The 18,859-nt window shown below is 40.2% G+C and overlaps 1 protein-coding gene across 2 annotated transcripts in view; it reads right to left on the bottom strand.

Moving 5' to 3' along the window:
* Positions 1-18,859, bottom strand: part of XPNPEP3 (X-prolyl aminopeptidase 3) — a 43,850-nt gene that overhangs the window by 4,655 nt on the left and 20,336 nt on the right. For both annotated transcript variants that reach the window (XM_013964365.2, XM_005681101.3), the window contains 5 exons: positions 11,581-11,643; positions 10,326-10,439; positions 4,086-4,171; positions 2,761-2,941; positions 1,572-1,692 (listed from right to left, as the gene is read on the bottom strand). In XM_013964365.2, the coding sequence (XP_013819819.1) occupies positions 1,572-1,692; positions 2,761-2,941; positions 4,086-4,171; positions 10,326-10,439; positions 11,581-11,643 (565 nt within the window). The remainder of the gene's footprint in view (positions 1-1,571; positions 1,693-2,760; positions 2,942-4,085; positions 4,172-10,325; positions 10,440-11,580; positions 11,644-18,859) is intronic.

The raw sequence follows: 18,859 nt of genomic DNA, 5'->3' as shown, positions 1-18,859 counted from the left end.
AACCCTGGGATTTCTTTAGAAGGAATGATGCTAAAGCTGAAACTCCAGTACTTTGGCCACCTGATGCAAAGAGTTGACTCATTGGAAAAGACTCTGATGCTGGGAGGGATTGGGGGCAGGAGGAGAAGGGGATGACAGAGGATGAGATAGCTGGATGGCATCACTGACTCGATGGACATGAGTCTGAGTGAACTCCGGGAGTTGGTGATGGACAGGGAGGCCTGGCGTGCTGCGATTCATGGGGTTGCAGAGTTGGACACAACTGAGCGACTGAACTGAACTGAACTGAACATTACTAGAACTATTATTGTAGTTATTTTATGTTATTAGTCTTCAAGATCTCTTCAACTACAATAATGTTGATCATGATTCTGTCATGTGCTAATGGCTCAAATAGGCCACTAAAGTTACTTTATGAGTATGTCAATATATGCTGGGAACTAATAGATTACATAAATGCATTCTTTCTTTGCCTAACAGTCCCTTGGAAGAAGGGCACTTAGCAAAAATAAGGACATATAGAATTTTATCATGTATTTAAAAAACACTTATATTAGTCTCAGCAACGAGAAGCTGCAGAAATACTTAAAGAAGTCATAAGTGTAACTGATGCACATGATATAAAGAGGGAAAAAGGAAGAGTTTAATGAACATCTGAAAAATTCTAAAAGGCCAAGCTTCCCTTTCTAATCATAAAATCAGACAGATACCAGGTCTTTTCATTTTAAGAAACTTTAAATTTCCTGTTCTATACTCACAGATGCTGTTCTGTGATAAGAAAAGGATCAGCAAAGGAAAGTGTAGTCAAAGTCTAAGGAAGTGGCAACTTGATTGGACTAAATGGTAAATAAGGCCACAGATAGCAACATACGCCTGGGCTCAAAGGGGAGCTTAAAAGGCGTGTCCCAGCTATAACTTATATAATTTAGATGTTAAAACACTTGAAATTTAAGACTGAGATCTGCTTTAATGAGAGAAACAGCATCTGTGTTTAAAACTAACTTGTAGTCTCCATCTTCACACTCCACCACGGCCTCTACTTCTCTCCTGCCCCACGGCTACCATCATTCAGGCTGGGGAACCATCAGACTGCCCGCTCTCTCTGAAGCCCAGGAGAAAGGGTCTGGATACTGAAGAGTGGAATAATGCAGGCAGTTCCATGCAGTTTGCAGAGGAGCTGCAACTGTGAATGTGGGGAATCTGAGAATCTCTGAAGGAAAGTGCCAGGGGTTCACAAGCGTCAGCAGCCCACCACAAAAGGAAGACCAGTACAAACTGGTCCTGGCAAAGGCAGGGTTAAAATAAATATTTATTTCTTAATATCTACTGATAGGAAGTATTCCCCATCTGTTGTTTATTGGAGAAGTCAAATTAAACAAATTGTGTGATGTTAAATAAAAAAGCTCAAGGAGGATCTAAAATAAAGTTCCCTTCTATACTGGAGAGATTCATATTCCTGTTTCTTCCAATTTAATTACATTGGTTCACATAAGAAGAAAGTGTTTGCCCTTCTATCTAACACTAGGATTATGCGTCCCAGCGGATGGGAGGCTGTTGGCACCTCCCCTTACCTGGCTCCACGGTGATTACCATACCAGGCTGGAGAGGGAGGGAGCGGGGCATGTCTGGAGTGTCGTGGACATCCATCCCCAGGTAATGGCCAACATGATGGGGGCAGTATTTTCGAGCAGCCTGGAAATGATATGACCACAGTGTTATCAGAGCAATGACCCTTAGGGGGAAAGTTGGGCCTGTGTAAATCCATGAGATGTGTGTCAGTGCTGCCCCTGCCCTGAGCTCTGCCGCCTGCGTCGTCTACCCTTGGGCTAATGCTTCAGAGACTGAAACTGCTACTTCTTGGGTGTAATTCTGCCCATGGCATTCTGTTAATAACGAGTCCACATTTCTGTTCCTACCACTTCACACTACACACATGCTAACTGGGGTCGCCCCAGCAATGACAATGGCAAGTGAAGTTTCTTTTCTGGCGGGGAGGGGAGATGATTATGTTAGAACAGTTCTTTTTCCAACATGCCCACATCCCTCTCAGGGAGCCTTCTCTGGAGACCCTAACTATCTCACAGCAGCTTGTGGGGTAGGTAGGAAATGTCATATGACACAGTAATTATGAGGCATTTACCAACCTGAGTACTTCTGTCTGTTAATTAAAGATTTGTTGGCATGAACAGGAGGAATTACAGCTTCTTCCCTACTGATATAAGAAGCCCTGGCAGTCTAACTTGGAGATAAGAGATACCTTACTGGTCTGTCTGGCTTGACCACCTGGCATCTTAATTTAAAACTGAGTCTTTAAAGTTTTCTTCAACACCATCACACTTTGGATGCAGATGAAATTCCCTAAAGACATGGCAAGTGAGGATACTGTTAAAAGTCTCAACAATGTTACTGAAGCCACACACACCTTCACTCTTCGACCCCTAGTTTTTCAAAATCATTAAAAAAGAATTAAAGAGTTAACCTCTCCTCCCTTTTCTGTCCTTTTCCACCTTGTCTATACCAGACTTCATTTTATGTTTCCTGAAGACTGAGCTAGTCACACAGTATGCAATGAACTGCGTGTGCCGCCATCTTCTGGGAGAAAGAAGTACTGCGCCTTTTGTCTTCCTCTATGTTCAAAGAAGTCCCTCTTATAGAAGAATCACAAACTCCTGTTTCTAAATCGAATTAGCTTTTCATAGGATAAAGCCCAAGCAGCATGTCAGGTGTTCTGAAGAACTGGGATCGAAGGACGTGAAATACCTTGAAGGGATTCTTCTCCTTAATGTTCTTCGTGATCCCCAGCTCCTTTAGCTTCCGGCTTATCAATGTCAGCATCATGCTGTAGACAGTCTCCAAGCTGGTTCCAGGGCAACAGAGGGTCAGACAATCTCTCTGGACTTCGAGAACAGCTTCATAGAGCTCTGCTTGAGGTGCCGTGAACCTGGTGACAGGGAAACCCAAGAACGAGAATTTGGAACGGCCTGATATTGCAGGGAGTTTTCTTCTAAGTTTGATTAGAAAACCTCTCAACGGTCAGCAGATAGACATGGTGAAGTGAGAAGATGCACCCAGCCATGAATGCAGTTAGAGGGCCAGATCAGGCCAAACCTTGATCCTTCCCTTTTTTTTTAACCATTAAAAATACACAAAACACAAACAAAACCAACCAGTCAACTAACCAACCAACCAAAGAAAAAAACAGTCTAAAGACCTACTTCTTACAGGCAAAGCAGATGTCATGGGATAAACTAGTCGATACTTTGGCTACTAGTAACTTACTAGTTTCTGCATGTCCTTAGAATAATCATTTCTTTAGCAGTAATGGAGGAAAACTCTAACCACTTACATCTTACCCATTACAGCTTTTCTTTCAAGGACAGACTTATAGCTGCAGTTGCTGCCAGCTTTTAGAAAGCTCTCTGGTGTCTTCAGACACTTGTTTTTATTTTTATTTTTTTATTTTTGGTGGCACTGGGTCTTTGTTGCTGCAGGCTGGCTTTCTCTAGTTGTAGAGTGGCGGCTACTTTGTTGCGGTGTGCAGGCTTCTCACTGCGGTGGCTTCTCTTCTTGTGGAGTGCAGGCGTCAGGCGCACGGGCTTCAGTAATTGCAGCATGCAGGCCCACTAGTTGTGGCGCACGGGTTTAGTTGCTCCACAGCATGTGGAATCTTCCTGGACCAGAGCTCAAACCTGTGTGCCCTGCACTGGCAGGCGGATTCTTGCCCCCTGTACCACCAGAGAAGTTCTAAATGCTGTTTTTAATATTTTGTCCAGATTCTATAATTATTATCTGTGGAGGGTTAACCTGGCCAAACTATTCTACCAAAACCTAAATATTATTTTTGCGATCAGAAAAGTAAAAACTTTATTTTTTTAAAAAGTGTGTGCACATGTTAACTAGGTATCTAGTTAACATGCCTCATCCTATGATATGATGAATAAAGCAGTCTCAGAAAAGAATCAGGAGCTTTGTAAAGGCAGTTAACCTGAGCTGGAGGGACCCTGTATATTTTAGTCCTTTATTCCGAACATATCCATTTTCTAACTCATATTCCTAAGAAGCAGTGGGATCTGCAGCAGCCCTACCTGCCATTGACAGGCCAGGTACGAGTGATGTCACTCACGTAGCAGGAAGACTCACAGCCTCCATCCAGCAGCACCATCTCCCCATCCTGGAACAAGAATAAGACAGGTAAACAAAGGTGACTTTATGACTGTCAGTTGTATCTTCTAACTTAAACTCTTTATGCCTTTCATTAAGGAAAAAAAAAGTTCCAATTTAAAAAGGAGACTAATCTCTGGTTCCTGCTCACAAGAAACAGCATCTAAGTGTTTCATATGAATTCATGTTGGGTCAAGAAAGACAGCACTGTTGAGTGGTTAAGTGTGTTGGCTCTGGAACCATAGTGCTTGGGTTTGAATCACTAGATGTGAACATCAACACATCATAAATGTTACTTCTGTCACTATTAATTTAAAAAAAAAAACCTATGTAAGTCGGTATCCAAGGCCTTTATTCACATATAACTAACCCATTTAACTTTAGAATATCACTCCCTCTTCTGCTCTCCATCAAAACATTTGGTGGGAGCAAAAAAAGAAAAAAAAAACACACTTTGCGTAAATCTCTGTTTTACCACTTGTCACGTTATACTGAAATTTTCTGTTTCTGTCTTTGAAGACAGGCCATATCTCATTCATATCTAAATAAGCACAGAACTTGGCACACACTAGAATAATGGTCAGATAAATACATATATAGTAATGATAAGAAGAATGAATGTGGTTTTTATTTCTGGCAAAATATAGACTAAATTTTAGAAAACAACTCAGTTCTGGATAAAAATAGATTCTATGAAATGTTGACATTACATCATATAAGAGATGTCTTAAAGACTTTTTTTCCTTGAATAAAGACAGCCCAGAACTGAAACTAGGGCTGGGAGTGATAAGTAAGTATTACAGTATATAGGAAGGAAAGTGTCTGCAGAGTGGGGAAGATGAGCAGGAGATTCCTTCAGTAACCCAGGACATTCACAGGGGATAACAGGGCCCTGGGTCATCAGGACCCACTTCACTTCTGACAAAAGCATATGCGAATAATATTGAGAGGAAATGGCTCCCAAATCTGGGACTTCACAATTTCCCCAAAATAACAACAAGCAAACATGAGCTCACAACCAGAGGCTGTCACTGTCGAGCACATGAGACAGCAGGCCCCAGTCAGCGAGACTGAACAGGAACAACACATACCAAATTCAGGTCTTCCAGAATTCCAGGTGATGGAATTATCTGGAATTCATGACATAACTGCTGTCATGAAATGTTTAAAGAGATAAGGTTACCAAGCAACAAGTGACAACTAAAAAATAACCATGTGGATTTGAAGGGAATGGAGATAAAAATTACTGCTGAAATACAGCACTAGGTGGACGGCTGAAGGAGCAGGTTAGACAAATGAAAAAGTTTAGTTTCCTAGAAGACAGACCTACCAAAATCCCCTAGAATATGACAGAGACAGACAAAACCAATGTAAACATGAAAGAAAAGTCAGCTTACCGGAAACAGAACAGAGGTTTAACCTATCAACACATCTAACTGAAGTCCTTGCAGGAGTGAACAGAGACATGGAAGAGGTGATATCTAAAGAAATGTCTGAGCATTTCCTAGAACTGATAAAGACACAAATCTACAGATTCAGGAACCAGAAGGTATCATAATGAGACACGTAAAAATAAATTTGTACTTAGAAATACAATAAAACTGAGAAATACCAAAGAAAAAGAAATCTTAATGTAGCAAAAAGAAATTTCCCAAAGTAAAAGAATAATTATTTTCTTTTCTAAGATCAGCAAAAAGTCAGAAAAGAGTAAAAATATATTAAAACTGATGACTAACAATAACTGTCAATCTAGGATGGTTTTCTCAGCATAGCCATTTCTCAAGAATGAGAATGAAATAAAGCTGCTTTGGCTAAACGAAGGTGGAACAAGTTTATCAGCTATATACCTTCATCTAAAGGAAGCTGAGGTGGAAGGAAGGTGATCCCAGAAAGGCCATCTAAGAGCTAAGAAGGGAAGATGAACATGCAGGTAAGTTTATTTAAAGCCTCTGCTGTGACCTCTTCCTGACAGAGCTGCACGTCGCTGTGGTAAGCCCTGAGGCAGAACCATGGGCAGCCTGCGGTCTTTCTGACCACAACTGTGCCAGGCTCCTACTAGCCAGTCAAGAGCAGAGCCCTTCCAATACCCTGTGTTTCTCGTGGCTTGTTGATAACCTTGCCCGGTAACTTGAATTGAAAACTTTTAGATAACCAAAGCTAGACTATGACCTATAGGTTTTCGACCATTTTCCCTTATTTCTTACTTGCTCTAATAACAGCAATATGTCTTCTTGCCTTATAAAGCTAGATTTGTGCTTATTCTCTAGTTTTCCAAGAATGAATACTATATTGTTTAGGAACAGGTACCCTGGTGGTAAAACTATGAAGAAAAACCAAAAAATGGTTAAAATAATTGTTAGGATGATAGGAGATAGAAAGGGAGATAGATGTGCATGTGATTGCCTAGAAGCTTCTAAGGTTCAAGCAGTATTCTTTCTATCCTTGATGGTGGATACATGGTTGTTCATTTTATTATTATTTTAAACAGTACAATATACTTATTGTTTATAACATTTGATAAATATGACAACTTTAAGAAAATACATGGAATATAGTGAAAGTGAAATATTAATTCTTAAATAATCATGCTTAGAAAGGAAAAAAGGATGAAAATTAATGAATTTAGGGAATTCCCTGGTGGTCCCGTGGTTAGGACCAGGTGCTTTCAATGCCCAGGTTCGATTCCTGGCCAGGGGACTAAGATCCTATAAGTCACATGTCACAGTAAAAAAAAAAAAAAAAAAAAAAAGAGTTTAGCACCTAATTTAAGAAGCTAGAAAAAGAAGAAGAGAATGAACATAAAGAGAGAAGAGTAAATTAACAAAGGCCAGGAAACAGTGTGGTAAGATAATAAGCAAAGACAAAATAGCATTAATGGTATGTGACTTTCACAGATGAATAAAAACCCGCAAACCTCTGCTGAGATTTCTTTGCACAGATCTGAAGTGTACAGAACTAAGTTTTGTCAAATGTATATACCCAGGTAACCGTATGTTCACGCTTTTACCCAGTCAACGCCCCATCAGAAGCAACCACTGATCTGATTTCTATCACCATAGATGAGTTTTGCTTATTCCAGAACTCCATATGAACACAGGAGTAGAATCATATAGCTTGCAATTTTTTTCTTTTGAGGTCATTTGTGCTCTTGGTAGTGCTGTGGTTTGCTCCTTTCTCGTAAGGATATACCACATGGCAACGTCTTCATCTAATATCCTAGATACAAACTGGCTATCAACATTCTTGCACAAGGCATTTTGGGGATATGTGTTTTAATTTTTCTTGGAAAAGTACCTACAAAAGAAATTGCTGGTTCATAGGGATATGTATATTTACTTTTAAAGAAACTGTCTATTAAGTTTTATTAGAAAAAAAGAGAAGGCAAAAATAGTTCAAGACTGTAAAAAGGTACATAAAGGAAAACAAAAAACAAAAGAAAAGAAAAAGAATGTAAAAGTGTAATTAATTCCAAACACAAAAGATTAAAATGTAAGATAATTCTATGAATAATTTTAAAAACTTGGACGAAATACTAGAAAAATATAATCTACAAAACTGTTTCAGGAAGAATGGAAATATAAATTGATAAAGTCACTTTGGGAACGTCTGGCAGTGTCTTTTTTTTTGGCCTCACTGCGTGGCATGCAGAACTTTCTCAATCAGGGATCAAACCTGAGCCCCTTGCAATGGAAGCGCAGAGTTTAAACCACTGGACCACCAGGGATATCCTAGGCATTTTCTACCAAAGTTGCAAATATGCATACCCTATGACTCAGCAACTCCACTATTAGGTGTTCCTTAGGCAATCTTGATAACATATACCGTTCACAGAATATTCTTCATAATGGTAAAAATCCAGAAAATATATAAATGTCCATCTATGGATATTTATCACAGAAAGAAATTAAAACAGAAAAGTTTATAATATTTATTCATTTAAAAATAATAATAAACCCACTCATTACATGCTAAAATAACATTTTTAATGAAAATAACTTTTTCTAAAAATTGTTAGAAAAGTGGCACTGCTTTACATTTTTGCAAATCTCTACTTAGCATAGAAAAATAGAAGACAGCTAGAGTCTCCTCATATTTGCTTCTGCATTCAATTTGGAGTGATGTTTCATGTCATGAAACCTCTGGGATACTTAACTGTACAGTTGAGAGACAGTAAGAGTGAAAAAGAGCATGTAACATCTTAGCATTCTTATGAAAATAGATTTAACTTCATAAACCACACTTCACCTGCTATTCCACACTTTAGCTATTACAATGAACAAACTAAGTGGCATGCAACAACATACTGTTGTATGAAAGAAGACACACATAGTATTTCAAATACATTAAGTTCAAACATAACTGAAACCAAAGCAAATAATGTGAAACTACATTATTTACTAATTGTAAAATAAAAAGAAAAGCAAAGACATGATCACTATCAACACTGGCAGAGTGGTTACCCGATCAGGGAGAGGAGGAGCTATCACAGGCAGGGCAAAGACCGCATGGAGGAAAAGCCGTTTGGGGGTGGGGGGCACAGTAAGGCCCTATTTCAGGGGCTGACAAGTTTTTTCTGTAAAGGGCTAGTGATATTTACTTTGTGTACCATACTGTCTCTGATGCAACTACTCAACTCTGCCCATGGGGTGGGGGTAGGGGAGCAGAAATCACTGTGTTCCAATGAAACTTTAAAAAACAAAGTGGAAGGCTGGATTTGGCCCAGAGGGCCAGCAAGCTACAGCTTGCTGGTATGTTTTATTTCTTGATCTGGGTAATGGTTACACGAGTCTTTAAAATTACCCATTTAACTCTTCCTTTATGGTTTAAGTACTTTCCCAGTAGTTGCATTTTACAATTAAGATATGTAAAAATAAATAGAAAGTCTCAGTATATTAAAGAAATTGAACCACAGTTAAAAGGCCCATAAGAGATAATATCAGGCCCAAATAATTCCACAGGACGTTCTAACCAATTTTCAAGGAATGTTAATTCAAATCATTTTATAATATTAAAAAACAAACTGTTTGACACCTTGATGTGAAAACCAGAAAGACAGCAAGAGAAAAATTATAAGACAATCTCACTCATGTACACAAATCAGAATATACTAAACAACACATGAGCAAGTTGGAACCAGTTGTGCCACAAGATAAGATGCTTAACTTCATTGGGAATAGATGCAACGGAATTTAAGGCCACAATGTCTTATTCCAACTAAAATGATAGAAATTAAGAAGTTTGACAGTAGAAAGGGATAGAGAGAATATGGTCAACAGAATTAACTATACATATATGCTGGCAGGAGTGTAAACAGATACAAATACATGGGGAAAAAAATTATTTTATCCTGCTTGAGTGAAAAGAAAAGCTAAGCTCCCAAAACTACATATAATAGTATGTAATTTTTAAATAGTTCATAAAGAGGCAGAACTAATTAATATTGTTTGGGGAATCATGTCTATATGATAAAACTATTTTTTTAAAAACCCAAGAGAATGACAAACAAACATTTAGGATACTGCTTAGTGACCTCTGGGAGGGAGGCTGTGCGAGGGCAGAGCATCAGGGTCTGTAAGAAGATTGAACATACTGGCAGTGTTCTTGAGTTGAGTCTTTGGTTAACGGGTATTCATTAGGAAAAAAAATGTGTAATTTACATGTTTGCTATATTCATTTTTTGGAATTTACTGTAAATTTAAGTAGATAATTAAAAGTAGACTTAATAAAGGAATACAAGATTCTTTACTTTTAAATCACTTGGGAAGAAAACCATAAAATATAAGTTCCCTCACAGCTAATAAGCTATCGGTAAAATCTGCCTGCTTCCAAAATAAGCTTGGCCTGTTGTTGGCACAAGACCTCAGTGAAGGAGTTTTACCACATGAAATGAGCAGAGGATTTAGACTAGAATAGTTGGCTCTGCATTAATGAATTACCTAAAGCTTCTTTTCTGTTAAACAGGCATGCTAATAACTGCTCTTATCTCGTAGTGCTAATGTGAGGATCAAAGGAGAGCATGTCTATAAAAGCATTTTATAAACAAAGGGTTTTATAAATGGCAGTTAGCTTGTGAAAGCTGAAGGTTAAGGGGCTGTGAGGCTACAGCTGTTTCCTACTAAGGCATCTGAACCCAGAGGTAGTAGCACTGAAGGGGATCTACGCACCTTGATGAGCTGATTGTTCTTCACATAGTGCAAAGTGTTTGACCGGTTACCTCCAGCAACCACAGGTGGGTAAGCTAAGATGTCTGCACCACGGGCCCGGCATTCAAACTCAAACTGAAAAACAGCAGCAAAGTCTGACAATACAGGACTGAAGAAAGGATTTCCTTAAGGCCGCCCTAGCCTAGTCTCTCTTCAACAGCCCATACCTCCAGTCAAGTACTTAAGTCAATACCAGAAAACGATCCATCACATCTTTTTAACCAAAGTTTAATGCTATAACTTCAGTCCATTTCTTTTATTCTCACCCCAATACTGATATTCAACGCTATTACTAAATCTGTTCTTTTCTTCCAAGTGCTCTAACTTTCCTATGATTTTCAAACAGTTAAGTCCTGAAGACAGCACAGAAAACTTATGATCAGGCTGAGTACAGAGATATAGTCTAGGCACTTTACATGTTACTTTTTTCTTATTTAGGTAAACATTGGAATACAACTTGCATTTTTAACAAGAGCTCTAAATTTCCAATTTCAACCTTCCAAATAGCTACCAACTTACATGCTCCGGAAATTTGAAAAAGGATGTTAGGCAAACGGTAAATTCTAACTTCGTTATGTCCTAGGACGAAGCTGGAGGCTGTTTCGTATCTGCTACTATCCACAGAACCGCCTCGGATTCTCTGCCTTTACATTTACCTAAATACTATGATTCTTCTTAACTCCCACTTATGAAAGTCCTTCCTTCTTTATCTGTTCTTTTCAATTTTCTCCATTTAATTGTGAAAGAAAGTAAAAGTAGCTCAGTCGTGTTTGACTCTTTGTGACCCCATGGAGTAGTTCATGGAATTCTCCAGGCCAGAATACTGGAGTGGATAGCTGTTCCCTTCTCCAGGGGATCTTCCCAACCGAGGGCTCAAACCCAGGTCTCCCGCATTGCAGGCAGACTCTTTACCAGCTGAGCCACCAGGGAAGCCCAAGAATACTGGAGTGGGTAGTCTATCCCTTCTCCAGCAGATCTTCCTGACCCAGGAATTGAACCTGGGTCTCCTGCACTGCAGACGGATTCTTTACCAGCTGAGCTACCAGGGTAGCTCTACATATTTTAGACTCATCTAATAAATTACCAGTGACATTTAAGAACCAAATCCTCTTCATGGATACCCTAGTCATGTCCATGAAAGCCAACTGGATGCCATATGCAAATCAAGAAAGTACATTTGCCTCCGACAAAACTTCACCAGGCATTTAAAGCTCACCTTAGCATAAAGAAAGCCTTCTTCCACAGGGGCTTTACTGGCAAACATGGTCTCTATAAAAGCCTGCAAAGAGAAGGAAGGAAGAAAAGAACATAGTCTCATTTTAACTACGTTGCTTATCCTAACATTCAAAATACTGGAGCTCAAATGAAAAACACGGTTCTCCCCAACTTTGTTGACCTGAAGTTATGGCTTTGTGGGCGCGATAATACAGCTTTCCAAAGGGGAAAATACTGCTTTCCGGAATAGTTGGCTGATGACAGACTTAGTGGAAGGGCATTCAACCTTCCCACTTAGAATATACACTGTATGCTAGAATGAGCAGCAGGGAAACACATCTGTCATTTATCTTTCAAAATGCTTCTACAGCCTTGGAATATATGCAATTATGGATTCACTGGTAGAGCCTACAGCAGGGTTCCCCAGCCTTGGCACTATCAACATTTTGGGCCAGGTTATTCTTTGGGGGCTATACTGTTCAATGCAGGATGACAGTAGCATTCCCTAACTGTGATAATTAGATGTTGCCAAATGTCCCCTAGGGAACACAAAACTGCCCCCGGTTGAGAACCACCGGCCTACAGTATCAGTAATTTAATTATTGGATTGGCTAATAAGTTCATTCGGGTTTTTCTGTAACATCTTACACAATGTGCCTTTGGTTATTTTGTTTTAGCTCCATTCCCCTCAAATCTTGCTTTTCTTCAACTCTACCATGAATTTATGCTCTCTTGTATTTTATGTATCCATGTAAGCTAATCAAAATCCTTTTTGAAATGAGGTCCAGTGAGGAATTGCAGACCCGGATGTTTACAAAGATAGGAAACACGGCACACATGCAGCGCGGCTATCACAGGGGATTCCTGGGTTGGCCAAACAGTTTGCCCAGGTTTTTCTGTAAGATTTTTTTTTTTTTAACCCTTTTGTTAGTGTAACTATTCTTTTTTCTTTTTATCATTCATTTAAAAAAATTTTTATTTTTACTTTATTTTGCTTTACAATACTGTATTGGTTTTGCCATACATTGACATCAATCAGCCACGGGTGTACATGAGTTCCCAATCCTGAACCCCTCTCTCCCACCTTCTAGCCCTAGTGTAACTATTCTTAAGGAAACTATTTTGCCCAAATATCAAAAGTCTTATAGAAACATTCTAGATTAGAATGTTGGGAACTCTGAAGGAATATAATCACTGATAGCTAGAAGTTGTTTATTAAGAAAAATAAGGGCAAATTCTCTGTTGTCATTGCTAAATTGGTAGATTATAAAGGAATTACCAGACTTAATACTTCTAAGACGGCTTCCCTGTGGCTTAGATGGTAAAGAACCCACCTGCAATGTGGGAGACCCAGGTTCGATCCCTGGGTTGGGAAGATCCCCTGGAGAAGGGAATGGCAACCTACGCCAGTATTCTTGCCTGGAGAATCCCATGGGTAGAGGAGCTTGACGGGCTACAGTCTATGGGGTCGCAGAGCTGGACATAACTGAGTGACTGACACTTCCACTTTCTTCCTTCTAAATTTTAGGACAACATTGCCTAGCACTGACCCTAGTCAAGGTCTGAACCATGTTGGTTAATAGTGCTGAGAGGAGTTTCCAAGCAGTCTGTTATCAGCTTATCAGTATTGATAACAGTGAAATTACTGGTGTTTGCTCTTGGATTCTCTGGGACCTCTGAAGGGCTTTGCTGCTTCATAGCAGGAATATACCAACACAATCAAAACCCTAGGATCCCTAGCTGAGATTCCTGGGGCTGCCTGGTTCCGAAGTGTTCTATGTGTGTATCTGTGGTTCCAGAGCCTCCGAGAAAGTTCATCTTCCCCAGTCCTGACTGAGGAGGACAACAGGAGCCTGTACTCTAGACCTGGCTGATGGGTTATTGTTGTTCAGTGGTTAAGTTGTATCTGACTCTTTGCGACCCCATGGACTGCAGTGTGCCAGGCACATTTCACTAATTTGTCCTTCACTAATCTCCCTGAGTCTGCTCAAATTCATGTCTGTTGAGTTGGTGATGCTCTCTAACCATCTCATCCTCTGCTGCCCCCTTCTTCTGTCTTCAATCTTTCCAAGCATCAGACTCTTTTCCAATGAATTGGCTCTTCATATCAGGTTGCCAAAGTACTGGAACTTCAGCTTCAGCATCAATCCTTCCAATGAACAGTCAGGGTTGATTTTCTGAATCAGTTGAAAATTTTAACTGGTTTGATCTCCTTGCAGTCTAAGGGACTCAAGAGTCTTCTCAGCACTATCCGAGAGCATCAGTTCTTTGGTGCTCAGCCTTCTCTCATATCCGTATGTGTCGGCAAAGTAACGTCTCTGCTTTTTAATACTCTGTCTAGGTTTGTCATAACTTTCCTTCCAAGGAGCCAACGTCTTTTATATTTCATGGCTGCAGTCACCATCTGCAGTGATTTTGGAGCCCAGGAAAATAAAATCTGTCACTGCTTCCACTTTCCCCCCTTTCGCTATGAAGTAATGGGACCGGATACTATGGTCTTAGTTTTTGAATGTTGGGTTTCAAGCCAGCCTTTTCGCTCGTCTTTCACCTTCATCAAGAGGCTCTTTAGTTCCTCTTCACTTTTTGCCATTAGAGCAGTATCATTTGCATATCTGAGGTTATTTCCCCTTGCAATCGTGATTTTAGCTCGAGCTTCATCCAGTCCAGTGTTTTGCATGATGTACCCTGCGTATAAGTTAAATAAGCCGGGTGACAATATGCAGCCCTGACGTGCTCCTTTCCCAACTTTGAACAGTCCATTGCTGCAAGTCTAGTTCTGTTGCTTCTCGACCCACTGTACCCTTCTCCTTTGGTAACTCAAGACTGGTGAGCACTACCACTGTCTTTAACAACTGATCCGTTTAACTGCCATTTGTTAGTACATCTGGCATCTACATTCATTCATTCATTTTTTTAAAAAACCCAACATGAAATCTACATTACATAAAATTAACCAATTTAACAGTGAACAATTTGGGGAATTCTCTGTGCTTCCACCACAGGGGGCATAGGTTTGGCTCCTGGTTGGGGGACTAATAGCCCACATGCTGCGCCTCATGGCCCCCCCCCCCAAAAAAAAAAAGTGAACACTTCAGTGGTATTTAGTCTACTGACAATGCTAGGCAGCTTCCACCTCTGTCTAGTTTAAAAACATTTTCACCACCCCAAAAGAAACGCCCTACCCAAACAAGCAGTTACTTTCCCCATATCCCTGTCACCCCAGGCCCTGACAAGCATCAACCTGCTTTTGGTTTCTATGGATTTACATATTCTGGCTATTTCACATAAACGGAACTACATAACGTGTCTGGTCTGCTTCACTTAGGATAATGGCTTCAGGGTTCATCAATGTTGTGGAATGTATCAGTATGTCATTCCTTTTTACGGCTGACAAGTATTCATTCCACTGTATGTATAGATATATACACTACATTTTGCTTATCCGTTCATCAATGGATGGTCATAAGAGTTGTTTGCACCTTTTGGCTATTGTCAATGGTGACTCAACTTCGTTCATAGCTCAGTCGGTAAAGATTCTGCCTGAAATGCAAGAGATCTGGGTTCAATCCCTGGGTCAGGAAGACCCTCTGGAGAAGGAGATGACAACCCATTCCACTATTCTTGCCTGGAGAATCCCACGGACAGAGGAGTCTGGCAGGCTACAGTCCATGGGGTCGCAAGAATTGGACACTACTTAGTGACTAAACCACCACCACCATTGTTTGAGCACCTGTTTTTAATTCTTTTGGGTACATACCCAAGAGAAGAACTGTCAGGTCATATAATAATTACTTATTTTTTTTTTGGAACCCCCAAGTATTTTCCACAGTGACTGAACACTTCTACTGATAATGTACAAGCAAGTAAGTAAATGTCACTCAGTCGTGCCCAACTCTTTGCGACCCCATGGACTGTAGTCTACCAGGTTCCTCCGACCATGGGATTTTCCAGGCAAGAATACTGGAGTGGGTACCATTTCCTTCTTCAGGAGATTTTCCCAAGCCATGGATTGAACCCAGGTCTCCCGCACTGTAGGCAGATACTTTACTGTCTGAGCCACCAGGGTAATGTACAAAGGTCCCGATTTTTCCACATCCTTGCCAACACTTGTTAATTTTTAAGGAAGATTTTTATTTAGTTATGGCTGTGCTGGGTCTTCATTATGCATGCGGGCTTCCTCTGGTTGCAGCCAGTGGGGGCTACTCTCTAGCTGCAGTGCACAGGCTTCTCATGGTGCTGGTTTCTCTTAATGCCCAAGCTCCAGAGCACAGGCTCAGCAGTGTGGTGCTCAGGCTTAGGTGCCCTGAGGAACGTAGGATCTTCCCTGACCAGGGACTGAACCCATGTCCCCTGCACTGGCTGGCAGATTCTTTACCACCGAGCCACCAGGGAAGCTCAACATTTGTTATTTATTTTTTAATAAGGCATATTATTAGGTATGAAGTGGTATCTGATTTTGATTTGCATTTCCCAAGTGGCTAATGATATTTAAAACATTTTTTCATGTGCTTAGGTCATTTGTATATCTTTGGAGAGATGTCTATTCAAGTTTCACTCACTTTATAATTGGGCTGTCCTTTTTTTTCTGTTGGCCGTGCCAAGAGGCTTGCAGGATCTTAGTTCCCTGATCAGGGATTGAACCATCACCCTCAGCATTGACAGTGTGGAGTCCTAACCTCTGGACTATCATGGGCTTTCCTTTTTTGAGTTGCAAGAATTCTTTACATATTCTGAATACTTGACCTTTATCAGCAAACATTTTCTCCCATTCTGGAGGTCGCCTTTTTACGCTCCTGAAAAATGCCCTCTGAAACACAACTATTTTTAACTTTGATCAAATCCAATTTATTTATTTTTCTTTTGTTGCTTATTTTGGTGTCATATTTAATAAATTCAAATTCATAAAGATTCAGCCCTGTATTTTCTTCTAGGAGCTTTATATACTTGTAGCTCTTTAGGTTAGGTCTTTGATCTATTTTGAGTTAATCTTTGTATACGTGTGTGAGGTATGGGTCCAACATCGTTATTGCACATGTGGACACCCAACTGTTCCAGCATACTTGAATTATTCTTAAAATACATGGTTAAGGAATTATTTTGAAAGAAAAAGGATGATTCTGATAAGAGGGATGAAAATAAAACTCTTGAGCTTGGGTGACTGCCAAACCACTGCTGGTTTGAAGTAGTACTGGCTTTTAAATCAATGGAATCTGAAAAAGATAAATCTGAACCTTAGCAGCTAGCATAATGGATTGGAAAGGAATTGCAAATTGAGGGCAGGTATGGACGGCTTCGGTCTGACAAAGCTCACTCTTCTTCAGACGAGTCTCACTCACTTTGGGCAGCAGGTGGAGCTCTAACCAAAGAAACTTGCGCCACTTGTTAATGAACCAGTGAGGCTTCTGAGACACGCTACAACTAAGATAATTCAGGTATGGTAAACTGTCTGATGGAGGACAAAAAAAAAAAATCAGAGACCCTTATCTCTTAAGGTTTAGTATGCAGAATACTATGTAAAGAACTCTGCAACTAAAAACCAAAAAGATAAATAGTTCTATTAGAAAACAGGCAAAAGAGCTGAATGGACATGTCTCCAAAGATGATATATAAAGGTCCAATAAGCACACAGAAAATGAGTGACTAGGAAAATGCTAATCAAAACCAAAATGAGATACCATTTCTTTTGTGTGTGTGAAAATCATTTATTTATTTTTGGCTGCTCTAGTCTTTGCCGCGTGTGGACTTCCTCTAGTTACAGCGAGTGGGGGCCGCTGTCTAGTTGTGGTGCGAGGGCTACTCATCACAGCGGCTTCTCTTGTTGCAGAGCGCTGGCTCTAGGGTGCCCAGGTTTCTGCAGTTGCGGTGCGTGGGCTCAGTAGTTATGGTTCATTGGCTTAGTTGCCCCAGGGCATGTGGGATCTTCCTGGACCAGGGACTGATTGAACCGATGTCCCCTGCATTGCAAGGCAGATTCTTTTTTTTCCGTAAGGACGATTCTTAACCACTGGACCAACAAGGAAGCCCAAGACACCATTTCACATCCATTAGGATGGTTATCATCAAAGCAAACGAACCAAACAAAACCCCCAAACCAAAAAACAAGTGTTGGTGAGGATGCAGAGAAATTGGAACCCTTGTATATTGCTAGCAGAAATGTCAAATGGTGAAGCCACTATGGAAAACAGTTTCAAGGGAGCAATCAACAGGTGACATAAAAGGGAAAACTTAATGTAATATTGTGCCTCAAGAGATGCTTAAAGCAAGACAATACTATTTCTCCTAGCCTTGACTCGGAAGCGCCTTGGGGTGGAGGGCTCTGATGAAATCTCTTTCTCTTTTGAAGAGCCTAAAACAGAGCTACACAATAGCCAACGTAACAAACACACTTCCCAGATTCCCAGAGCGAACATACATTCTCAAAATGGACAAGAGATGAGAGAGCTCTGTGTTTGACTATATGAAACAATACAAATGTAGCTAGTTTGGGTTGTTTTTTTTTTTGTTTCTGATTCTCACGTCATAGGATGGATCTATTATAGAGGAGCTATGTTGGGAAGCAAACTGCGGGAATATTTAACAGGTTGAACCTGAAAAACACTGATTAATAATAGTCTAAATGAACATTATGTAGTCATCAATTGTGATGATGGTTTAAAAGAGGTACCACAATATGATGGTAGAATGTCATCTACTCTATGTTGATGAGATCAAAGGTTTATACTTGGTCTCTGTGAGAACTGTTACAGAGCAGGAATATGCCAATGAGACCAAAATCCAAAACTCCCTAGCTGAGGTTCCTGGGGCTTCCTGGTTCCGAGGTGTTCTATGCATGCATTTGTGGTTCCTGAGCCCCAGAGAAAATGCACCTTGCCCGGTCCTTACTGGGGAAGGACAACAGGAGCCTGCACTCAGCTTCTCTGGACACGGCTGTGAGACAGACATTGGCTGTGATAGCTATTCTCACGTTAATGCTGTTGATAAACTGTGCCCTTCTCCTGTAATAAACTGATTAATTTGTAAGCATGGTCATTTTAGGTCCCATGAATCTACTTTGATAAGCCCTGCCACTATTACTGTAATTATGATAAGGAAAGGAAATAAAATGAATTAACTTATGTTGTTCCAAAGAGAAACAACTAAGACATTGGATAAAAAGACATAAGAAGGATATCTAATTTGCCTTCCTAAGTACTGCACAAGTCTCTAGACACACTCGGTAAACATCAAAGCAGAAGCTGTATGTCCATGTGCTGTGAGACCACTGCCCTGGGTACACAACC

Source organism: Capra hircus, chromosome 5, assembly GCF_001704415.2.
Source record: "Capra hircus breed San Clemente chromosome 5, ASM170441v1, whole genome shotgun sequence".
In the NCBI taxonomy this organism is placed as follows: Eukaryota; Metazoa; Chordata; class Mammalia; order Artiodactyla; family Bovidae; genus Capra; species Capra hircus.
Note: the sequence above shows the minus strand (reverse complement) of the source record. Positions and strands in the feature narration are given on the sequence as shown.